At 42.6% G+C, this 25,714-nt stretch overlaps 1 protein-coding gene across 5 annotated transcripts in view; it reads left to right on the forward strand.

Annotated features, from left to right (window-relative positions):
• Positions 1 to 25,714, forward strand: part of MIB2 (MIB E3 ubiquitin protein ligase 2) — a 156,136-nt gene that overhangs the window by 111,459 nt on the left and 18,963 nt on the right. For all 5 annotated transcript variants that reach the window (XM_040325820.1, XM_040325819.1, XM_040325823.1 and 2 more), the window contains 3 exons: positions 4,701 to 4,855; positions 19,127 to 19,253; positions 21,259 to 21,477. In XM_040325820.1, coding sequence (XP_040181754.1) covers positions 4,701 to 4,855; positions 19,127 to 19,253; positions 21,259 to 21,477 — 501 coding nt within the window. The remainder of the gene's footprint in view (positions 1 to 4,700; positions 4,856 to 19,126; positions 19,254 to 21,258; positions 21,478 to 25,714) is intronic.

Below are 25,714 nucleotides of genomic sequence, written 5' to 3' on the forward strand. Positions count from 1 at the left end.
CCTGTTAAAAACTACTCTATGTTGTTGGTGGTCTGTCACCAACTAATTACCGGTGCAGCCAGAAAGGAGTTACAGACCCTTTAAAATTATGTTACCTCACTCCTTATGAATGCCGGTCATATTCGGCTGCGCAGGCCCTCAGAAATCTGTACCTGTGGCGCACAGGCACCACTTTGGGCACTACGACACATGCAACAGCTATATTGGCATTCCTAACCTGGTAAGGGCAGATGTGCAGGGTCCGACTTGGTGCTCTTGCTTTCCCGTGGCGTATGTGCAGGCACCATTTTGTCCTCTGAAGGACAGGCATGGATGCCATAAATGATGAGCGGGTGTATGTGCGGGTGCCCTTTCCTGTCGGAGTGTGTTTCAGCAGGACACGTGAGGCAGGCGGCTTCGTACTCGGGTTCCCACTGCCAGCCAGCCTCGTACAGTGCAAATGGAGGGGTTATTGGCTGACGCGGGTTATACAATACCTTCAGGGTATTGGGCACTGTGCAGGTAGTCTTCATTACTGATGGTTCTCAGTACCCCATAGGGGAACCAGCTGCAATGGAGGACTCTAGGCATGGAAGGAGATTGAAGTTTGACTGAGATACAATCACTTCCTACTATTCCAGGCATTTTTATTTTTTCAACAGGGAATCCAGGATCTGAGGCCTCACCCCCAGTCAGACATTCAGGACTCTACATTCTTCTGGTCTTAGCAAAGAAGAATTCTCCATCCAATTGTCTTCCCTTAGACAGGAATTGGCAATATTTAAAAAAAGATCATCTCACAAAGTGAAGACTCACAGTCCTTCAGTTTCCTCACACCCTTTAGCAGGTTTTTTAATTGCATAAAAGGATAAAATACCTAAACCAGCAGCTAGCACACCATTTGATAACAAATTGTAATATCAAATAAACCCAAACTCAAGTGCAGCAATATTATCAGGTTGGCTGTGGAAGAGGAGAATGCACAGGGGGGGGGGGGGGGGAGATTCTTCTTTAGATTCACAGTGGGCATTTGGCGCCTAATTAAGCTCAAAAATCAATCAATTCAGATGATTCATTTATGAAACAATGGTCCCTCTGTCACAGTGTCCCCAAAATTGAAAGACACCATTACGGTGCTTGTAGAAAAGGTGCACAAATGTCTTAAAGAGGAACTTCAGTCCCATTATTTCTGGCCCCACCCAACTGTCACTGCCTGAGGCTCTCTGTGCGAGTCTTGGACATCATGATGGCCTAGTTCTAGGCAGTCCCATATGCTCAATGGCATTTCAGACCTCTGCCGTACAATGATATTCCATCAGCCTGAAAGGGGTCAATGCAGTTTCTTGACTGACATATGCATCAGTCCATCAGAGCTAGGAATTCTCTTAATTGGTGGATTTCTTACTTGCTGGTGTTGGACAGGGCTTTCTTTCCTCTGAAATTGATTATCTTCTCCATGGATTCCAGTCTTTCAGGTTAGGGAGGAGTGTTATGGACAGCCACAGCACAAGGAACCTAATCAATTTGGGATTTTCGGCTTCTAGTCAAAAAATGTCTGTACTTTTCTGCAGTTGACAACCCTTCTCATGGGTCTTCTGGCCAGAGTTCAGTCTGACAATGCCACGGCTGCAACTTGCATCAACCAATAAGGATAAGGAGGCACAAGATGTCACACAGCTCAAAAGAAGGGCAGTTTTAACCCTTGAAAACTGGCAGATGGACTTGATTAGAGTGTATGCCTCCGCTGCACCTGAAGGTGTTGAGCAAGATGGGTGACTCCGAATGTGGACCTTCTAGTATTCAGGTTTAACAAGAGCTGAACAGGTTTGTGGCCAGAATAAGAGATTCTCAATCATTTACAGTGGATACTCTGGTGATCCTGTGGGATAATTTACAACTGATCTGTGCATGTCCCCCTCTTCAGATGCTTCAAGGTAGAAAGGGGAAAGTGATTTTGATGGCTCCAAACTGGCCCTGGGGAAGGGATGGTGTTCAGACGTTTTTCGCATGCTGGCAGAACCTCCTTGGCCTCTTCCAGGTCAACAAGTCCTTCTGTCGAGGTCAACAAGGTCCTATCTATCCAGCATTACAGTTGCTACCTTTAATGGCATGGCTGTTGGGGCCCAAGCATTGAGGGAGAGGGGAATCTTGAAAAAAAAATTGTGATTCCTAAGCTGCTTAGAGGAAGAAAAGCGACTTCATATAAGGTGTATTCTCGTACTTGGAACGTGTAATTCCATTGGTGTAAACAGAGAAACCTCCACTCCAGCCATAATTCTATGGGTTGTTTACTTGCCTTCTTACCGTCAAGGGTGGATCAGAAATTTCAGTACCCATAAAGAATAGGTCAGCCTTGGCCATTCTGTTCCAGAGATTTCTAACCTCTCACTCCTTGATGAAGGCCTGTTCAGGCAGTTACTCACATCAGTGATGCCTTCATATAATACTTTTGGTCCTTCAAAAGCTGCCCTTTAAACAGATCTGGGAGATTTTTGCCAGCTCTTGCCTGTAAGGCCTCGTACACACGACCAGACATGTCCGATGAAAACGGTCCGCGGACCGTTTTCATCGGACATGTCTGCTGGGGGATTTTGGTCTGATGTGTGTGTACACACCATCAGACCAAATTCCCCGCGGACAGAATACGCGGTGACGTGGCGGCGACGATGACGCGGCGACGTGCGCGACCCAGGAAGTTCAATGCTTCCACGCATGCGTCGATTCACTTCGACGCATGCGAGGGATTTCAGCCCAGCGGACATGTCCGATGAGGAGTCCTAACCATCGGACATGTCCGACGGACAGACTTCCAGCGGACATGTTTCTTAGCATGCTAAGAAACTTTTGTCTGCTGGAAACCTGTCCGCTAGGCCGGAAAACTGTCCGGTAGGCCCTACAAACAGTCGGACATGTCCGCGGAAACTGGTCCGACGGACCAGTTTCAGCGGACATGTTCGGTCGTGTGTACGAGGCCTAAGATCACTTTCCTTGTGGCAATTATCTCTCAGGTGGGTTTTGAAGCTGGTCACTCTGTCCTGTAGGGTTCTCTTTTTGGTGTTGCATAGGGATGAGGTAGTTTTGAAACCATGCATTTTCTTTTTAGCCCAGAGTGGTATCTGGTTTCCATTAAAAAGACGATATTCTTTTGCTTTCCCTTTGCCTGTCTCCTAAGGGTTCAAAGGAAGTAGGCTTCAATTGCCTGGACGTCATATGAACTGTGTGAGTTTAAATTGTGCTTACAGGCCCCATTCTAACAATTGAATTTGCTTTTTATTTTGCCCAAAGGGCCCAAGAAGAGTTTTTCTGCATTGCGATTTTACTATTGCCAAGTGGATTGACCAGGCCATTATTTTGTGCTTTTGGTCTAAAGGGTTAAAGAGCCTCCTTTCCTGATCAGCTTTTAGTTGCACAGCTTTGTTAGGCTGCTACCTGGTCTTGTGCTTACACATTTTACTAAGTTTTACCAGATTGATGATCAGGCTTCCACTGATGCCAGTTTTGGCTGCAAGGTGTTGCAGGACATTGTTTGAGGTCAGTCTTTACCTTTGTTTTGGCCTTCTTGTTGGGGTCTGCTGGCAGGTTTTTGATGGCCTTGCTAGCATCCTATCTTTAATGCTTTGGGACATACCATCCATTATGAATGAAAGCCTGTGTCCTGTACTGTACAATACAGAAAATTTTATTTTTTACATAGCTGATGAAGATTTCTTGGCGTACAGTACAGGACAGTACAGGTGCTTTTGGTCCTACAAAACTGAGGATTGCATGGGGGGAGGGATATAGGAGGGAGTGTTAAAACTTTGAGCGCCTTTGCCAGTGTCCAGTCACCAGAAGGTCAGCATCTAGCCATTTCGTTATCACATCCTGTACCGTAAGTAAATGAAAGCATGCATACCAATTTCTGCTTTTGAGTAATCTAATGCAATATCCTAAATCCAAATGGCTCCCTATATGCTACGAAATGGAGGGGGAAGTTTGTCACCTTCATGATAGACGGTAGTGAAGATCACAAGAACACTGTAGTGGAATGGCTAAACAAAAGTACCTAAATATAATATTTTCTTAAGCCATATCGTTTTATATTCATGCAACTATAATTACAACTCTTAAATTGCTTTTTATTAGCCCTGAATGTAATAAAAAATATAAATACAAAATTGAAAGCCTGAGTAATTTTACTGTCCTCCAAGAAAGGGAATTTACCGGTAAGTAAAAAATCCAGTTTTTGCATAGTTACATTGGTCTAGTATGTGCTAATGCAAGTGTCGTCCTTGTGGGATCCCCCTGGAAGCTCAAAGTCATTGTGGTAGGCACTGCTACCACAGTGATTGCCGCTAGTCTCCGGGTCTCTTGCTTAGCGGCTGTTCTCCTGCTTAGTGAACACATTGCTTGATGGCTTGGCATGGGGGGCGGGGCGTTCATTGCATTTTTTTAAAGGATGCAAAGTGTTTTCTAAATGGTAACAGTGCTAAGCAAGTGACCGCTTGTCATCACTAAGCAGATGGGTAGCTGCTCTGCACAGAACCCAGAACCTACCACTGTGATTTCCAGCTTCTACAGGGATCAGCCAGGTATGACACATGCATACTTACATTGGACCAAGTTGGACCAATATAACTATTTAAAAATAAGCATGCCTGGTATTTGGCTTTAAGATGAATCACTATTTTATCGTTTACTAAGCAGAAAGTAAAGCCTACATTTTGTATATCTCCTCTTAGGACTTACATGGAGACACACCGCTGCATTATGCTATCACAGCAGACTACAGAAGTATCATAGAGATCCTTACTGAAGTACCAAATATTGATTTCACTGTGCAGAATCAGCAAGGCTTCAACCTGCTTCATCACTCAGCTCTGAAAGGGAATGTTTTGTAAGTGAATGCTTTTGAAATTCCTTATATGTCAACCCTCAGCCATCTTTTTGTCACTGGTCTCTGCTCCAACAGAATATATCTACAGAGCATGCTTGTACATCTGGTGTATGTTCCATTAGAACAAGCTAAGTAACACTCATGTGATTATTGCACTAGCATTACTTTTCAGCCCAGTGTTCTGTCTGGGCCCTTGGCTGTCAGGGATTACGCATTTGGGGGTCAAATCCTGTCCCACTTAGCCCATAATGGAAAGATATGTGGCACAGTGCAACACTACCTGGCACTTGCAGGATTTGGGGAGCATGCATCCAGCCTCCCTGTGACAGTGACAGGTAAAAACAAGGACCTGGGGAGTGATGTGACCATATCCTTGGGTTTCTGAAATGGTTGACTTGAAGGCCAGCTGCAGAGGAGTAAGGGGCTGCGAGGGAGCATAGGTAATGTATGGTAGTTGGGCCCTGCATGGGCAAGGTGACAATGCCTCTTTAACCTCTTGACCACCGCCCCATGTCAAAAAGACGTCCTCCTTTTTAAAGTTGAATATCTCGATAACGGCAGCAGCTGCTGCCACAACCGAGACATTCATCTTTTCAGGGGGCGGTGGTGTACACGATAACGGCGGTCTCCGCGGCGGATTCGCCGCGAGATCGCCGTTATCGGTGGCGGGAGAGGGCCCCCCCCCCCCTCCCGCCGCTCTCCCGCGCCCTCCGCCGCTTACCGGAGCCGTCGGTAGCGGCGGAGGGGATCAGATGTGTCCGGCAGCTGAGCGGGGACGGGACTGAAGGAGAAATCTCCTTCACCCGTCCTCATAGCTCTGCTGGGCGGAAGTGACGTCAAAACGTCAGTCCCGCCCAGCCTCTTAAAGAAACATTTTTTTTTTGTCATTTGAAAAAATGACTTTTTTTTTTTTTTTTTTTTTTTTTGCATTTAAGTCTAATTATGAGATCTGAGGTCTTTTTGACCCCAGATCTCATATTTAAGAGGACCTGTCATGCTTTTTTCTATTACAAGGGATGTTTACATTCCTTGTAATAGGAATAAAAGTGATCAATTTTTTTATTTTTTTTTTTCAGTGTAAAAAATTATAAAACTAAATAAAAATAAGAAAACCAAAAAAAAATTTTTTAAAGCGCCCCGTCGAGCTCGCGCGCAGAAGCAAACGCATACGCGAGTAGCGCCAGCATATGAAAACGGTATTCAAACCACACAAGTGAGGTATCGCCGCGATCGTTAGAGTGAGAGCAATAATTCTAGCCCTAGACCTACTCTGCAACTCAAAAAATGCAACCTGTAGAATTTTTTAAACGTCGCCTATCGAGATTTTTAAGGGTAAAAGTTTGACGCCATGCCACGAGCGGGCGCAATTTTTAAGCGTGACATGTTGGGTATCATTTTACTCGGCGTAACATTATCTTTCACAATATATAAAAAAATTGGGCAAAATGTATTGTTGTCTTATTTTTTAATTCAAAAAAGTGATTTTTATCCAAAAAAAGTGCGCTTGTAAGACCGCTGCGCAAATACGGTGTGACAAAAAGTATTGCAATGACTGCCATTTTATTCCCTAGGATGTCTGCTAAAAAAAAATATATAATGTTTGGGGGTTCTGATTAATTTTCTAGCAAAAAAATTGTGATTTTCACATGAAGGAGAGAAGTGCCAGAATTTACCTGGTGGGCAAGTGGTTAAAGTAAGTGTTACTGAAACATTTTATGTGTCAGAGATGGTTTGCTGCAGGGCAGAGACCCTGATATGTATGAAGCATGGTCTCTCTAATGGAAATGCTGGCTGCAACACACTTATACACCTGCCCTACTGATCATTGGATGACTACTGCATTGACAAAAAAAAAATTATCTAAAACTTTAGATCTGGAGCATTTTCTGTGTGCCAGAGCACTTTGTTCTGGTTGTAATGACAGGCCTACTCGGATTCATCATTTTATTGTTTATTGATAAAAAAAAATAGAAACCCTTGAAAATGATTGCGTGGTTTAATATGCAAAACATTTTTTTCTGTTTGCATGTTCCTAATAATAGAGTAGCCACTGAGTGCAGACTTATTTCACACTGAGATTACATACAGTATAATTTTTGGTGGGCCATTCCTGCTATCCATCTCTGTCTAATTTTACATTATTCTCTGTGTAAAGTTGAATTGTTGGGACTGATGTTCGAGAAAACTAAAGACATTTAATAGTTTAAAGTAGTATATAGTGGGGGGATGGCCTGAACTGGCATGTGAGTAGCTGTATTCTCACAGAGCTCCCACAGGTTACCCTGAATTGATCCTGTTCCCAGCCAAACTACACATTTTCCCAGCTATCGGATGACTCCTGCACCAAGTGAGACCCTGCTGTGCCACTCGGTTCTAACGATCCATGATGGTTCTGAGGGGAAAGAGCAAGGAGGATGTACATCGCCCGGAGCTCCAAAATGGCTCCACCGTGGGTCTCCAGATGCGCGGACCGCGTGGAGCTGATAAAACTAGAAACAGTAAGTAAACCTCCCAAGACCCCTAAGAATAACAGTGGTGATCCCCCCTCTAAAGACATTCATTATGCCCAGAAGCTGTCAGGATCCTTGAATATCACTGACTCGGCTAAAGAGGAGGGAGAAGCTTTGAAACAAGTGCAAGGGGAGAAAGGTGTCGCAGGGTGCACAGATGCAAATGTCATGGAAGCAGTATGAAGACGTTGTGCAGCCTACCATAGCTGAGATCCTGAGAGCAGTTAATAAATGTACTGCGTCAGTTAATACACTGCAAGAACGCTTTGGTGGTCTGAAGAAGTGTCCCTGATGAGACAGGATCTGCAAAAGATCAGAGAAAGAACCACCACTGCTGAAAGTAGGATCAGTGTTATAGAAGATACAATACAATACAATACAAGAATGGTTGCAGCTGCTGATCAACGTGCTGATGACATGGAAAATCGTATGCAATGAAATAATGTATGTATTGTGGGTCTCCCAGAGAAAATGGAGGGCATGGACCCCACTGATTTTGTGGAGAAATGGCTGCTGGAGGTGTTTGGGAAGGAGGCATTTACATCCCTATATGCAGTAGCATATAGTGCCCCTGAGGCCCCTGCCTCCAGGGCATCCACCTTGTCCCATCCTGGCACGAATGCTGCATTACTGGGATAGAGAGAACATCCTGCGCTTGGCCCGGAAAAGGCAAAATATACAGTTTAACGGAGCACGCAGCTCCTTCTATTTCTCCTCTGATGTTCAGAAAAGAAGGGCCCGTTTCGCAGCGGTCAAGAAAAGGCTGCAGAAATTACAGGCGCCATATGCTATGCTTTATCCGGTGAGATTCCGCATTACTGCAAGGTGCCACGCCCATTTCTTTGAAAAGGCAGCTGATGCCTCGGCGTGGCTGGATACAAATGAGAATGCTTTTCATCAGGCCAGGAGACCGGCGGCTGAAGAGGACTGACCTGATCAGGGCCACACTGTATTATTTGTATCCATGAGCCCGGGGATTACCCAGCGTGAATGATACTCTTTTTTTTCTTCTGCACTGTTTTGTGGCTGTTATATGATGTGCTGGGAACAAGAGTTGATTTATTGTTCTTTTTTCGTACTGAGAGCATGTGTGAAGTGAAATTCTACCCCGTGATTAATGTGTCACGATTTGACTACCGTGGCTCCCCTGCTGGTGGTTGTGAGGCCAGCAAGAGACAGGACCTGTTGTCCTATTAACCTTTCTACTGTTCAATCTTTTATTGCAAGACTTCTCCTGATTGCCTTAGGGATCTCGGCTGAGATCAGGGCATTGCAGCTTCTTCTTTTGGCCCTTTCTACTGCTGTAATAAAACAGATTGTGCACATTGAGTTTAGAGTGTCATTGCACTCGGTGGTTCAGTATGATTGAAACAATCTATACAGCGCAATACAGAGAATGCAATGCATAGATTCTCAGGCATTGTGGGGTTTTTACCACATACTCAGGCCCTTGTTGGCTTACCGCCATAGGATGTGGGGTGGGAAATCGGGATATGGGATACTGTGGAATGTGATATTTTTCAAATGCTCTAATATGTATTTACTATGGCCAGGGGGATATATGCATTGACTGTGGTGTCCTGGAACGTTAGGGAACTGGGTGACCCCCTCAAGCGTACTATAGTTTCTACATCTATGCATAAACATCTCCCTATTTGTGCTTTACAAGAGACTCACCAAACCCCTGACTCCCTGTCTTGCCTGAATTATCTGTGGCTGGGCAGGGCCTATCATTTCACGCACACCTGCTTTTCCAGAGGGGTGAGTGTATTGATACATGACTACAAGATACTTGATAGTGTGGTGGACACTGAGGGGTGATATGTCATTCTATAATGCCGTCTGTTCTCTTTAAAGTGTATACTTGCCTTTGTTTATATCCCGCCTCTATATAGTAATCAGGTGTTGCGGGTGGTTCTGGAGTTTCAGTTGGGTCACCCGGATGTACCGTTGTATATCTTGGGTGACTTTAATTGTTACTTGGACCCCCAAATAGACAAACATCTCCCGGTGGCACAGGGAGAGGCGTATGCCGAACAGCCCTGAGAAAACTGGTTGAGGAGGTGGGCTGGATCGATTTGTGGAGAAGAAGGAACCCTTGGAGAGACAATTTTCAAAATCCCATTTGTCGCTATCACGCATTGACCTCTGCCTCTGTACGGGTACAGCTGTCCGATCTGTGTCAGAGATAAAATACGCCCTGAGGGGGATATCAGATCACTCTTCACTGGTCCTAAGTCTGGAGCTTAGCTTAATGCCTTCTGGCTTAATATCCTTCTGTCCCAGGCCCAGTTAGCACAAAAAATAACTGATTTTTGGTTTGATCTGGTGGGGCACACAGATGAGGGGGTGGTACAGGATACATTCAAGGCCTTTCTTTGGGGACTGTTTATTAGAGAAATTAATGCATTCAAAGGGGCTTCCAATGCACGAGGGAATGGGGTGGAGTGATTGGTACATGATTTGGAGGTCGAGTTTGTCACTAACCTCACAGAGGATTGTAGGGACGCTTTGTTATCTGCTCAAGATGCGCTTAGCTGGCTCACCTCCGCGGAAGAGTGGAAACTTTGCATTTTATGAGGAGGGTGAACATACTGGTCACTTTTTTAGCAAAAATTGCCCACTCGCAGCAGACATCACCGTCCATTGGTGCCCTAAGGGTAACCAATTCTCCGGACACTATCATGGCAGCTCTTAGCTCATACTACTCTGACCTATACCGATCTCAGTAGAATGATACAAAATGTTCTCTACAAGCATACAGTGATGAAAATAAGTATTTGAACACCCTGCTATTTTGCAAGTTCTCCCACTTGGAAATCATGGAGGGGTCTGAAATTGTTATCGTAGGTGCATGTCCACTGTGAGAGACATAATCAAAAAAAAAAATCCAGAAATCACAATGTATGATTTTTTTAACTATTTATTTGTATGATACAGCTGCAAATAAGTATTTGAACACCTGAGAAAATCAATGTTAATATTTGGTACAGTAGCCTTTGTTTGCAATTACAGAGGTCAAACGTTTCTTGTAGTTTTTCACCAGGTTTGCACACACTGGAGGAGGGATTTTGGCCCACTCCTCCACACAGATCTTCTCTAGATCAGTCAGGTTTCTGGGCTGTCGCTGAGAAACACGGAGTTTGAGCTCCCTCCAAAGATTCTCTATTGGGTTTAGGTCTGGAGACTGGCTAGGCCACGCCAGAACCTTGATATGCTTCTTACAGAGCCACTCCTTGGTTATCCTGGCTGTGTGCTTCGGGTCATTGTCATGTTGGAAGACCCAGCCTCGACCCATCTTCAAAGCTCTAACTGAGGGAAGGAGGTTGTTGCCCAAAATCTCGCAATACATGGCCCCGGTCATCCTCTCCTTAATACAGTGCAGTCGCCCTGTCCCATGTGCAGAAAAACACCCCCAAAGCATGATGCTACCACCCCCATGCTTCACAGTAGGGATGGTGTTCTTGGGATGGTACTCATCATTCTTCTACCTCCAAACACGGTTAGTGGAATTATGACCAAAAAGTTCTATTTTGGTCTCATCTGACCACATGGCTTTCTCCCATGACTCTTCTGGATCATCCAAATGGTCATTGGCAAACTTAAGACGGGCCTTGACATGTGCTGGTTTAAGCAAGGGAACCTTCCGTGCCATGCATGATTTCAAACCATGACGTCTTAGTGTATTACCAACAGTAACCTTGGAAACGGTGGTCCCAGCTCTTTTCAGGTCATTGACCAGCTCCTCCCGTGTAGTCCTGGGCTGATTTCTCACCTTTCTTAGGATCATTGAGACCCCACGAGGTGAGATTTTGCATGGAGCTCCAGTCCGAGGGAGATTGACAGTCATGTTTAGCTTCTTCCATTTTCTAATGATTGCTCCAACAGTGGACCTTTTTTCACCAAGCTGCTTGAAAATTTCCCCGTAGCCCTTTCCAGCCTTGTGGAGGTGTACAATTTTGTCTCTAGTGTCTTTGGACAGCTCTTTGGTCTTGGCCATGTTAGTAGTTGGATTCTTACTGATTGTATGGGGTGGATAGGTGTCTTTATGCAGCTAATGACCTCAAACAGGTGCATCTAATTTAGGATAATAAATGGAGTGGAGGTGGACATTTTAAAGGCAGACTAACAGGTCTTTGAGGGTCAGAATTCTAGCTGATAGACAGGTGTTCAAATACTTATTTGCAGCTGTATCATACAAATAGTTAAAAAATCATAAATTGTGATTTCTGGAATTTTTTTTTTTGATTATGTCTCTCACAGTGGACATGCACCTACGATGACAATTTCAGACCCCTCCATGATTTCCAAGTGGGAGAACTTGCAAAATAGCAGGGTGTTCAAATACTTATTTTCCTCACTGTATCTATGAGTTACCTACTCTGTCAGATGCTGCTAGGCAACTACTAGATGCTCCTCTGACACTGGAAGAACTACAGGTGGCGACTTGAATGTTCCCCCCACTCTAAAGCGCCGGGGGAGGATGAAATTCCTGCCAAGGTGTATAAACAGTATGATGAACAGTTATTACCTAAACTGTTGAGGGTATTTAATGGTGCCAAAACAAACGGGGCCTTCCTACCTCTATGTCCAAAGCCATTATAGTTATGCTGTTAAAACCTGGACAGGATCCCTTGGACCCAGGCTCTTTTATAGGCCAATAGCCCTTCTGCAATCTGATGTGAAAATACTGGCTAAGGTGCTGGCCATGAGATTGAACAAAGTAATATCTTCCATAATTCATTCGGACCAAGCAGGGTTCATGCCTCAGAAATCTACGGCTATAAATTTATGCAGGCTATTTGTCAATCTACAATCCAAGTCCGATAATATAGGGGACATGGCATTGCTCTACCTTGTTGCCCACAAGGCCATTGATAGTATTGAATGGGTTTATCTATGGGCCATCTTGCATAAATTTGGGTTTGGGAAAGATTTTATAACTTGGGTCAAACTTTTGTATAGCTCCCGAAGGCAGCCATTAGAGAGGAAGGGAGGGTATCCCAGTACTTTAGTCTATTTAGGGGCAGTAGACAGGGATTCTGCCTGTACCCTCTACCCTCTACTGTTCGCTCTGGCCATAGAGCCGTTGGCAGCCCGTATTCGCACTATTCGCACTAATGCTAAAAACAGGGGCTTTCAGTACAGAGAGCTTCATGAAAAATGTATGCTTTATGTTGATGACACCATGCTCCTTTTGGGAGACACGTCGTCATCCCTAAGGGAGGCTATGGAGGTAGTCTGAACGTTTGGCCATTATTCAGGATTGGTGAATAACTGGACTAAGTCATCTCTCATGCTATTAGATAAGAAGCCTGACCCACAGTTGACGACCCTACTAGATATCCCTGTGTCCACGGACGTTAGATACTTGGGCATGCAGGTTACACCTAACCCTCTAGAGCAGTTGTCATCAACCCTGTCCTCAGGCCCACTAATAGGCCAGGTTTGCAAGATAGCTGAAATACATCACAGGTTATCTCATTTGCTGCTCAGTGATTGCAGTAGTCTAGTCTGCATCTCCCCAAGGTAATACATAAAACCTGGCCTGTTAGTGGGCCCTGAGGAAAGGGTTGATGATCACTGCTCTAGAGTAGATCACCTTGAATTTGACTCCTCTGCTAAATTGCTGCAGGGATCGGGTGAAGGTGTGGTCTAGATTGAAACTGTCACCGGTAGGCTGGATAAATTTGATCAAAATGATCTTGATGCCACAGATTTTATATATCCTCCCCAACTCCCCTATGGTTGTTTCATTGAAGCAATTTTGAGTTATTCAATTTTTAGGTCTTTTATTTTGCTTAAAGCGGTTGTATACCCGCAATAATTATTATTATTTTTTTTACACCTGAAAGGCAAAAGGCATAATGAGCTAGTATGCACCGCATACTAGCTCATTATGAAATTCTTACCTTGGAACGAGGTGTAGAGAACTTACCTGGTCCACGCCGAGCGAGATGTCATCTTGCCTCGACGTGTCTTCCGGGTATCACCGCTCCAGCGCTGTGATTGGCTGGAGCGGCGAGACTTCATTCCGGCAAGGTCCGGCTGCTGCCGGGCCTTTAGCCGAGGATCCCCGCTGCGCATGCGCCTCTGCAATCACCCCTGCATTGCGAAGGGAATATCTCTTGAACCGTACAGGTTTATTAGATATTCTTTATACCTACAGGCAAGCCTTATTATAGGCTTACCTGTAGGTCAAAGTGGTAGTAAAGACTTTACTACCACTTTAACTCAACAGCCAGGGTAAAATTTGAACAGCGCCCTAAGGAAGCAGGCGAGTTAGCACTACCAAACCCTTGGTTGTACTATCTGGCCTCGCAACTCCAGCACATAGCCAGGGTTCTGTGTCCTGCTAGTGCCCCAGTGTTGAACTTAGTGGACCCTACGGCACACCTCCGGGTTACAACAGGGAGGGAGGTAGCGAAGGGCCTTGAGGCGTTACGGTTCTCTAAATCAAACAGTTTCCAACTCACAACTTGATGTAGAAAGTGTGGAACAAAGTTAGAGCTTTACAACAAGTTGAGGGATTCGCCAGGTTTAGCCCCATATGGGGTAATAAGAGGTACTAGTTTGAGAAATTACAATATGGCTGGAGATGGCAACATTACGAGATTACTCATATGACCCAAATATTTGGGGATGGAAAACTACGTCCATTCCATGCTTTACATGCTGTTTTATTATTTCCAACTCCAACATCCTGTCAAGGCCCAACTGGAAATCAATGCGTGGACTCAGAGTCCAACACCCATTTTTAATTATATGAGGGAGTAACCCCATATAAAGGCTTTATCTCGTGCAGCTACTCCATGCTGCTTAATAAATTCCTCCCTGACAGTACTGCAGGGGTCATATCCAAGTGGAAAAGGGATATTTGAGCTTTTGAGGAAGACCAATGGGAGGAGGCTCTTGCTGCAGTTCCCCAGTGCTCCCTAAATGTGGCCCAATGGCTGTTCCAGTTATATTTGCTCCTGCATGTCCATTACACGCTAGCTAGACTGCTGAGAATGGGTGTGCGTGTGACGATCCTTCCTGTACAAGATGCATGAGGGACCACAGTGACCTGATCCATATGTTATGGCGGTGCCCAAAATAATGTGTTGGGAACTAGTAACCAAGTATTTCAGGTCCATCTCATGGGAAACCCTAAATTGTACTTGTTGGGAATTATTGATGATGTCCTTGAGGAGGAAGCCTCTAGACTAGTGATAGCTAGGGCTCTTTTTCAGGCTAGGAAAGTAATTTAGAAATATTGGAAGTCAACGGAACTCCCCACAGTGAAAGAATGGCTGAATCAAATGGGCGATACTATCAGGCTGGAAAAATACATTTATCAGCACAGGGGTAGTGTGAAGAAATTCAACAAAATTTGGGTGCCTTGGCTGGACGTTCCTGGTCTAGCTCCGGCTGCTCTAATTATGGACCATCTACTATTGTAGAGGGGATATGACAGTCACTGGAATGTGTATTCCACACGGGATCGCCATCCTTCACAGAAATCTACTATTTGATTATTTTTGTGTTTGATCTAATTAGTATACGGATGTAATAAGTTTATGTGATTTAGTGCTACATACCAAAGGTTGAAGACTTATGCCTAATATGCATATGATCTTGCATACTGTGCTGTTTCTCATTTATTGTTCTTTCAATAAAACTCTTCTTGATTTAAAAAAAAGTAATTTATAGTAAGTAATGTATAGTTGACAAAATCATGATTTTTTTTTTTTTGTACAGCCATTCGAAGTGCCTAAATCTGTCCTTGTATCAACTTCCTGTGATCCTCTGCACAGCAGAAATACTGTAGATTGGGAGAGGGAGGGTGAACACTGCAAGATATTCAGGAATCTAATGCAATGCAAAATACACAGCTTTGTCAGTAAACCTAGCAGGTTACAACAAAACTGGAAAAATGTCTGTGAGCTATGTTTGTCTGGTCAGTCTGTCAGGTATTGGGTCTTTCATGCAGCATTCTTCCACTGGAGGGGGCTGTTACTCATACGGGTTTCCTAATAGGGCAAAGTGACATCTCTGTTTCACAGATGAAGACAAACCAGGCAAATGAACCATTGACTTGATGTGTTCCTCTGACTAATAGCTGTGTTGTGAAATATTTTATATTGTCAACATTTTCACCGCATATTTTGGAATCTAGCTCAAAAGGTTTAGCAGCTGCCCTAAATCAAGTGAATAGCAGAAATAGAGTTATTTCCAATTATGGAAAGATTGCTAAAGAGAACCTATATTCAAATGTTAACTGAAAGCTGTTAACAGTCTTAGTAGGATGGCAAAATAAAGGGTATTAGAAGGACTGCAATGCTTATCTTTTGTGGAGAAAATGCAGCTCCAGGCTGGCATTCGGTGAATTGTGAAAGGTCAGCAAATCTAAACGTTAATTGACAAATACTTAGGTTTGGGACATGTAGCATGCATTAGTGGCATTTATACCACTGCAGAACATGCATGCAGATCAATAGCACTGATTTTACTGACTGCATGCTTGTTCAGGGTTTATGGCGCAATTGGCATTTTCAAAGGTTAGCAATGTTGAACTCCATGTGATAGATTTCAGAGTGTTAAATCAGTCGCATATAAAATAAGCATGGAGTCTGCCGTTGCTGGTCTCTTTTTAAAATTGCTGTCTGGCTATCAAGCTGACTCTAAGAACCACGTCTTAGGCTGCGTACACACCATCGGTCCAAACCGATGAAAACAGACCGAAGTTCAGTTTCATTGGTCCAAACCGACCGTGTGTACGGCCCCAGAGAAGGGTACTCAGAGCGACGCAATAGCGTGCGTGTCAAGACTCGAATGGGAGCGAGGAGAGACCGCCGGATATGACGACATCATGGATGCAAGTCAAGACCAGCCCAAGTACCATCATAAACCAGTCTACTGCATGCTACTCAAGCCTCTAACTTGAGAGATCAGGCAAAGCAGCAGACGCCATCCATAATAGCAGGTCAAGCCTCATCTAGAAAGCGAGAACCAACAAAATTGATGCCAGTGCTGCATATCTCGCCATACAGTCTATCATAACATAACATACATGGACAATTGTAATAATAATAAATGTTCTAAATAAAATCAAATAAATGAAGATAGGGCAATAATAAAAAATATACATAATTGTATAAAAATGATGTAATTACTGTAAATCAAAGAACTGTATAATTTAAATCAAGAGAACACCCCTAAATCATGTATCAAATATTCTTATGGAATCACGCTTGATTGATAAAGGCATTAATGTCCCACTCCACGTTTATCCCGAACGGCGAGTAGGAACGCAATTGGTAAATCCAGAATGTTTCAAGTCTTGAAATTCCTCTGGTATAAGCTCCTCCATGCCAAGGTGGTATATAGTGATCGATGTATATGTATGAATGTGTGTTGGGGACCTTAGGTTGTAAGCTCCTTGAGGGTAGGGACTGATGTGAATGTACAATGTATATGTAAATCGCTGCGTAAATTGACAGCGCTAAATAAGTATCTGAAATAAAAATAAAATAAATGATCAAAAATTGGGTACCGCTGGGATCCAGTTACAGTAATTACTGTGATTAATTACTCCCTTTTTATTATTGGCTATATGCTCATTAACTCTTACAGAGAAAGTGCGGATAGTTCTGCCTACATATTGTTTGCCACATAGGCAGGTAATCGGATATATGATATGTTTGGAAGCACAGGTGAAAAATTGCTTCATGCAATAGACCTGATTTGTGACTGTAGATTTACATAGTTTTGCTTGTATTGTGTAGGCAAACATTGCATTTTTTGCAGGGGTAGTAACCCACAAGTTTATGAAAAAATGAGGGTTTAACTGGAGGATTTATTATATTAGGAGCAATTTTACTTTGTAGGGATGGAGCACCTCTATAGATAATCCTGGCCCGATCTGGCAAAGGAGGACCCGAGATCATTTTTAATAACATTCCAATGTTTATCTAGAATTCGTTTTGATCTGTCTATGTTGGGTGGAGAATGCAGTAAACATGGACTAATGTTTGTCTACACAATACAAGCGGTAAAGTGAAAACAAAACAATTTATATCTACAGTCACAAATCAGGCCTATGATATGAAGCAATTTTTCACCTGTGCTTCCAAACATTTTGTGTATCCGATTACCTGCCCATGTGGCAAACAATATGTAGGCAGAACTATCCGCACTTTCTCTGTAAGAGTTAATGAGCATATAGACAAAATTTAAAAGGGAGTAAACAACCACAGTGTTCCTAAACACTATCGTAAATGCCACAATCGAGATCCCAGCGATGCCCAATTTTTGATCATCGATCACTATATAGCACCTTGGCGTGGAGGGGCTTATACCAGAGGTGTTTCAAGACTTGAAACATTCTGGATTTACCAATTGCATTCCTACTCCCCGTTCGGAATGAACATGCAGTGGGACATTAATGCTTTTATCAATCAAGCGTTCCATTCCATAAGATTTTTTTTATACATGATTTAGGGGTGTTCTCTTGATTTAATTATATGGTTCTTTGATTTAATTATATCATTTTTATACAATGTATATTTTTATTATTGCCCTATCTTCATTTATTTGATTTTATTTAGAACATTTATTATTATTACAATTGTCCATGTATGTTATGTTATGATAGACTGTATGGCGAGATATGCAGCACTGGCATCAATTTTGTTGGTTCTCGCTTTCTAGATGAGGCTTGACCTGCTATTATGGATGGCGTCTGCTGCTTTGCCTGATCTCTCAAGTTAGAGGCTTGAGTAGCATGCAGTAGGCTGGTTTATGATGACAAGTGGGCTAGTCTTTGTTTTTTTGCGAGGTTTGACTTGCATCCATGATGGCGTCATATCAGGCGGTCTCTGCTCGCCTGATATGACGATAATTTTGACGATAATCCCGGAAGTGGTCGGCTGATTAGACGCGGCGTTAAGCAGCGTGATTATTCATTTGAGGGGGTACACTGTCTATAAATATTGTGGTGGCACAGGCATCAGGACACCCCAGATGATGTCTGACTGAGACGAAACGCGTCGGGTTGGTTGTCCTGCCTATGCCATTATAACTTAATTCTTATGCATCATTTAATCCATGCCTTTTGATGTTTACAAAAATGTGAGTGTTTTACCCTTTTTTTAAATACATTTTATATTCGGTTTTACACTATTTTGAGTCTTCTATCCTTCCTCCTTGGATCTATGTCCTAATAGAGTACTGATGAGAGGATTCCGGTTTTGACTCTGAAGTGTCTTCTTATACTGGCTCTGGTGGCTGTTGAGAAACCCTCCTAAATATAAGATCTATTGGAGAAAATTACAGCAAACCATACAGTATATATATCTAGGTGTTGATACACCACAGTCTGTCTGACCCATTTAGTATAAGCTGAATAGGGTCCATACGTTTCGGTAAGCCTCTTTGTATCACATTTGGTGACAGAAGTCTTTCACAGTGGTGACTCTTCTTTTTGCTTCTGGGTGACTGATCATCATCACTTGGCATCACAAAGTTAATGGACTCACCTATATGAACTATACAAGCGTTTTCTTATTATGTTTTATTTTATTTTTTTACTTTTGTCTTTATTTAATGATTCACTGTCATCAACTATTTTGTATTTTAATGTTTTAGCACTGCACTGTTTATATTTATAATATCTATAATATGACTTTTTGGGTAAACTGACCAAAATGTTTGATTTCTCTATGGTTGCAGCAATGTTTTTTAGCCGATTCTAGAAATTTTGTGTTGCTTATGTCCTCAGAGCTGTCCAGAAGATTCTGGAAAGAGCACGGCAGTTGGTAGACTCCAAGAAAGAAGATGGCTTCACCGCCCTGCACCTGGCAACACTGAACAACCATCAGGAAGTGGTGGAGATCTTAGTCAAAGAGGTACACACAGCGTGACATAGATGTCCAACAGCAGTATGTAAAATAGGGGAAATATTTTGGATATTCAGGCACAGCAATGTTTATGTAAACCTGTAATAGGGTAAAAAAATTAAAGGCTGCCTGCCACTGCTGATCTTTCCTTCCTAAAATACTTGTTCCCTAGTTGGGATCTCCAAACTACGGTCCTCCAGCTGTTGCGGAACTACACATCCCATGAGGCATTGTAAAATTCTCACTCTCACAGACAAGACTGGGCATGATGGGAATTGTAGTTCATGAATAACTGGTGGGCCATAGTTTGAAGACCCCTGCTCTAATCCAACAGTTTTAGCACTTTCTAAGTTACTAAGCTGGAACAAGTATGCAGACTGCTCTATATGCTTGTTGCGGGTCAGTGCCTCAGAGTATCAAGGCTGGGGACAGCCAGGTAAGTAGTATTTTCATCAGCAATGACAACCCCCCATATTTTTTGCATTACAGGTTTTATTTAATTATTTTTAGTCTTCATTTGCCTCAGCAGGAAGGTGTTGTAAAGGTAAAAAAAAATTCCCTAAATAGCTTCCTTTATCTTAGTGCAGTCCTCCTTCACTTACCTCATCCTTCCATTTTGCTTTTAAATGTCCTTATTTCTTCTGAGAAATCCTCACTTTCTGTTCTTCTGTCTGTAACTACACACAGTAATGCGAGGCTTTCTCCCTGGTGTGGAGAAAGCCTCTTGAGGGGGCGATCAGGAGTGTCAGGACGCCCACTAACACACAGCTCCTTTCTCGATCTGCAAATTAGTGTCCTGACTTGCCTGCTCGCCCCCTCCCCTCTCAAGAAGCTTTCTCCACACCAGGGAGAAAGCCTTGCATTACTGTGTGTAGTTACAGACAGAAGAACAGGAAGTGAGGATTTCTCAGAAGAAATAAGGACATTTAAAAGCAAAATGGAAGGATGAGGTAAGTGAAGGAGGACTGCACTAAGGTAAAGGAAGCTATTAAGGGATTTTTTTTTTTACCTTTACAACCCCTTAAACCATAACTGTATCAAATAACAGCCCTGTATTTCTTTACATATTAGGCCTCTTGCACGTGATACTCCTGTTTGAGCATCTGCTTTTTCAGATGTTTGTCTTTGTATGTATTTACGCGCATTTTCGAGTATATGCATTCGCGTATTTTCACGCAAACTTATTCTCACGTTCATGTTCTGCACAATATATATATACAGTAAATGAGCATTTGCACGCATGAGGCATAAATTACCAACCAAAAAAGTCGATTTTTTTTTTTTTTTTTTTTTTGCTGAAGAATGCACTGCACTTGTTTACGCTCCTGTGTGCATAGGCACATTACAATTATTGGGCTGTATTTTAGCTAGGTGAAAAAAAAAGCCGTACTGAGCGTTTTCAAGTTGCAGTGTGCAAGAGGCTTACTAAAATATTTAAAGTGACAGTTGACTTAGTTTTTACTTATACTACATTAGCAAAGTCCCATTCATGTCTTTGGAGCATTAGGTCACAGGCAGCCCAGCACTACATTTTTACTAGCCAGACTGCAGACGGCACAGGAGGCAACAGCGGTTAGAGGAGATTTGAACCATCTATGGGTAGGCTGATTGTAACCATCCAGCATGTCAGATTTTTACGTGCGATTATTGTCAGAAGTTATAGCTGCTAGCAATAATCACTGTGTTCTCCCGGCAGTGATGGCTCCATGCAGCTGTATAGGCATGAGAATGTAAACAGACTTGTGTCCTTTTACATAATTTTATTACAATATTTTTTCTGCCCCATTCATTGGGAATTGGCTACATTAACATGCAATAAAGAAGGTGCAAGCTGGTAGAGATGACAATAATCATTCTGGATTCCCCTGTAGCAGGGGCCTTGTTGGCACTGTGTTATTAAAATGTTTCATATGCCAGTCGTACGTTGATATTTTTTTAATAGGATACCAACTTTAAAAGCCACCCCTGGACCCTGAAACCATCTTGCATGTTTTCCGTTTGTCTCACTTTGCAGGGACGGTGTGATGTCAATCTCAGGAACAACAGAAACCAAACTCCTCTACACCTGGCAGTGACTCATGGGTACATTAACCTTGTGCAACTTCTTGTGACAGAGGGAGGCGATGTAAATGCAGAAGATGAGGATGGGGAGACTCCTATGCACATAGTACTAGTACAGCAGCACCTCACCTCTCTGGAGCCTGAAGGAGTTGGCTCAGCTATGCTCAACAAGGTAATACCAAATGATACTGCAATAAATTAAATAATCTTGGTATTATTAATTAAAGCAGTAGGTGTGGTGGGACATTTTTTTATATATATATATATATATACACACACATACACACGATCATCAAAAAGTTTATTTATTTCAGTAATTCAATTCAAAAAGTCAAACTCATATCTTTTATATAGATGTGTTACATACAGAGTGATATTTCAAGCAGTTCTTTCTTTTAATTTTGATGATTACAGCTATTGAAAACCCAAAATTCAGTATCTCAGAAAATTCGATTATTACATAAGACCAGAAAAAAAAGGATACAGAAATGTTGGCTTACTGAAAAGTATGTCCATGTACAGTATAGTATTCAATACATGGTCGGGGTTCCTTTTGCATGAATTACTGCATCAATGCGGCGTCGCATGGAAGCAATCAGCCTGTGGCACTGCTGAGGTGTTATGGAAGCCCATGTTTCTTTGATAGCGGCCTTTAGCTCGTCTGCATTGTTGGGTCTTCATGTCAGATTCTCTATATGGGTTTAGGTCAGGTGAGTTTGCTGCAGGTGCCAAGTCCTGCTGATAAGTTGCCTTCTCTATAAAGCTGGTCAGCAGAGGGAAGCATAAAGTGCTCTAGAATTTCCCGGTAGAGGCTGGGCTGACTTTGGACTTAAAACACAAGTGAACCAACACCAGCAGATGACATGGTTCCCCAAATCATCACGGAATGTGAAAAAATTTGCATTCCATTTGGAAATCATGGTTCCAAAGTCTGGAGGAAAGTGGAGAGGCACAGAATCAAAGTTGCACGAGGTCCAGTGTGAAGTTTCCACAGTCAGTGATGATTTGGGGAGCCATGTCATCTGCTGGTGTTGGTCCATGAAAGCATGGCTCTATCCTGCCTTGTATCAATAGTTCAGGCTGGTGGTAGCTGTGTAATGGTATGGGGAATATTTTCTTGGCACACTTTGGGCCCCTTAGTACCAAACTAGCATCGTTTAACTGCCACGGCCTACCTGAGTATTGTTGCTGACCATGTCCATCCTTTTATGACTACAGTGTACCCATCTTCTGATGGCTACTTCCAGCAGGATAATGCACCATGCCAGAAAGCTCAAATCCTCTCAAACTTTTCTTGAACATGACAATGATTTCACTGTATTCCAATATACATTTTTTTTTTAACATTTTGTCTAAGTGTAGATCTATGTTTGAGTCCACTTATTATTGACTGGCTCACTACCTCCACTGGAAATCTATTCACTGCCTCTGCTAGAAGTGTATCAGTGAGTACATAAATATGACAGCTTGGCTTGGCCTGGCTGAATGTAACACTTGTTGCTGCAAAGAGGGGTGAGGGGTGACTGACAGTTTCTAATTTGGAAACTGAAGCAGTCAGATTGGTTTTTAGGCTGCAGGTCAATGGCAGACCATTGGCTTCTAAGAGCATTGATCATTCACAAGTGTAATCTCATACCTATGGTATTGCTTAGGTGGGACAGCACAATTAATCAAATTTGTAAATATTTATGTTGCTGGTTATGTTCCCTTATATTTGTGCAGGATCTTGAAGTATCACTTTTGGCAAGTGCATGGTCTTGAGTTATCCACAGACAAAAGTCTGTTTTTTATAATGGTGCCTCTATGTAACTTATAATGTCAACTTTGACATCTTATACATTTCTGAAGTTATCACCTAGACTACAGTGTAAAAATTAATTAATTAAATAGCTTCTTACAGTTGTATTTATAAGTTTACATACCCTGGCAGAATTTATGATTTATTGGCCATTTTTCAGAGAATATGAATGATAACACAAAAACATTTCTTTCACTCTTGGTTAGTGTTTGGCTGAAGCCATTTACTATCAATCAACTGTGTTTACTCTTTTTAAATAATGGCAACAGAAACACTGATCAAAAATGTACACACCCCAGTTCTTAATACCGTGTATTGCCCCCTTTTAACATCAATGACAGCTTGAAGTCTTTTGTGGTATTTGTGGATGAGGCTCTTTATCTTCTCAGATGGTAAAGCTGCCCATTCCTCTTGGCAAAAAGCCTCCAGTTCCTGTAAATTCTTGCGCTGTCTTGCATGGACTGCATGTTTGAGATTTCCCCAGAGTAGCTCAATGATATTGAGGTCAGGAGACTGAGATGGCCACTCCAGAACCTTCACTTTATTCTGCTGTAACCAATGACAGGTCTACTTGGCCTTGTGTTTTGGATCATTGCCATGTTGGAATGTCCAAGTACTTCCCATGCGCAGCTTCCTGGCTGATGAATGCAAATGTTCCTCCAGTATTTTTTGATAATATACTGCATTCATCTTGCCATCAATTTTGACCAAATTTCATGTGCCCTTTGTAGCTCACTCATCCCAAAACATCAGCCATCCACCTCCGTGTTTCACAGTAGGAATGGTGTACCTTTCATCATAGGCCTTGTTGACTCCTCTCTAAATTAAGCGTTTATGGTTGTGGCCAAAAAGCTAAATTTTGGTCTCATCACTCCAAATGACTTTCTGCCAGAAGGTTTGAGGCTTGTCTCTGTGCTGGTTGGTATATTGTAAGTGGGATACTTTGTGTCATTTGCATAGTAATGGCTTTCTTCTGGCAACTTGGCCATGCAGCCCATCTTTGTTCAAGTGCCTCCTTATTGTGCATCTTGAAACAGCCACACCACATGTTTTCAGAGAGTCCTGTATTTCACCTGAAGTTATTTGTGGGTTTTTCTTTGCATCCCGAACATTTTCCCTGGCAATTGTGGCTGAAATTTTAGTTGATCTACTTGACCGTGGTTTGGTTTCAACAGAACTCCTCATTTTCTACTTCTTGATTACAGTTTGAACACTGCTGCAATTATTGGCATTCTAAATTCCTTGGATATCTTTTTATATCCCTTTCCTGTTTTATACAGTTCAACTACCTTTTCCCGCAGATCGTTTGACAATTCTTTTGCTTTCCCCATGACTCCGCATCCAGAAACGTCAATGCAGCACTGGATGAAAGATGCAAGGGTCTGTCAGGAGTCAAGAAATGCATTGACCTTTTATACACACGCACTCATTACAAGCAAACAGATCACAGGTGAGGATGGTTACCTTTAACCACTTAAGACCCGGACCAATATGCAGGTTAAGGACCTTGCCCCTTTTTGTGATTCGGCACTGCGTCGCTTTAACTGACAATTGCGCGGTCGTGCGACATGGCTCCCAAACATAATTTTTTTTTTTTTTTTTTTTTTTTGTTTAATATGTTTTTATTGAAAGAGAAAGAAAGGTACATTCAAATACCACAACAAAGTAAAATACAAGAGAAATAAAGCATACAAAAAGTATACTGATAAATGCAATCAACATAATATTACAAAGAACCATAGCGGCTCATATCTATATAAAATCAGTTTTTATCAGGAAAATAAAAATAAAATAAAAATAAAAATAAATAATTAAAATTAAATTCAGAGTAAGAGAGGGAAAAAAGGAGAGAGATAAAGGAGAGAGGTATCAGGGGGAGTGGGAGTGGGAGGGGGGGGGGGGTGAAGCCGGCACACATGGCAATAGTAATGGACAACTGGCAGAATCATTATATTCAGTAAAACCTCAGTGAAAGGGCAGGGCCACTACATTTAGTACAAGCAGGGACCCAAGTCAGTGGTATGAGGTTTTATGAAGTTTGAGAATCATGAGGGGGTAGGGAAATTATATCTTTATAGCGTTGAGTAGAAATAAATAAGGACCAGGGGGTCCAGGTTTTGGAGTATTGCTCACTAGTGTCTCTGGCAATATGGGTGAGTTCTTCCATGAGTCTAATCTCGGAGATTCTTTGTAACCATGATTTGATGGTGGGGATTGTGGGTTGGCCCCAGAGACGGGGGATGACAGCTTTAGCTGCATTAAGGAGGTGTGGGACAAGTGAACGTTTATATTTACCTATGGGTCTTGAAGTGGCATGAAAAAGAACTATCCACGGATCAAGGGGCAATTTCACTTCGGTGATCTGGTGTATCATATCTAATATTTCCACCCAGTAAGGCCGAATGGAAGGGCAGAGCCACCAGATGTGGGCATGGGTAGCATTCTGACCGCAGTTCCTCCAACAAAGTGGAGAGTTATTAGGGAACATGTGATGGAGTTTAACAGGCGTGTAGTGCCATCTAGTTAGGAGCTTGAAGTTAGATTCAGCCATGGAAGAAGCCAAAGAGGAGACATGTGTAAGTTTAAGCACTTTGTCTTTTGCTCTATCCGA

Source organism: Rana temporaria, chromosome 10 (assembly GCF_905171775.1).
Source record: "Rana temporaria chromosome 10, aRanTem1.1, whole genome shotgun sequence".
Lineage (NCBI taxonomy): Eukaryota > Metazoa > Chordata > Amphibia > Anura > Ranidae > Rana > Rana temporaria.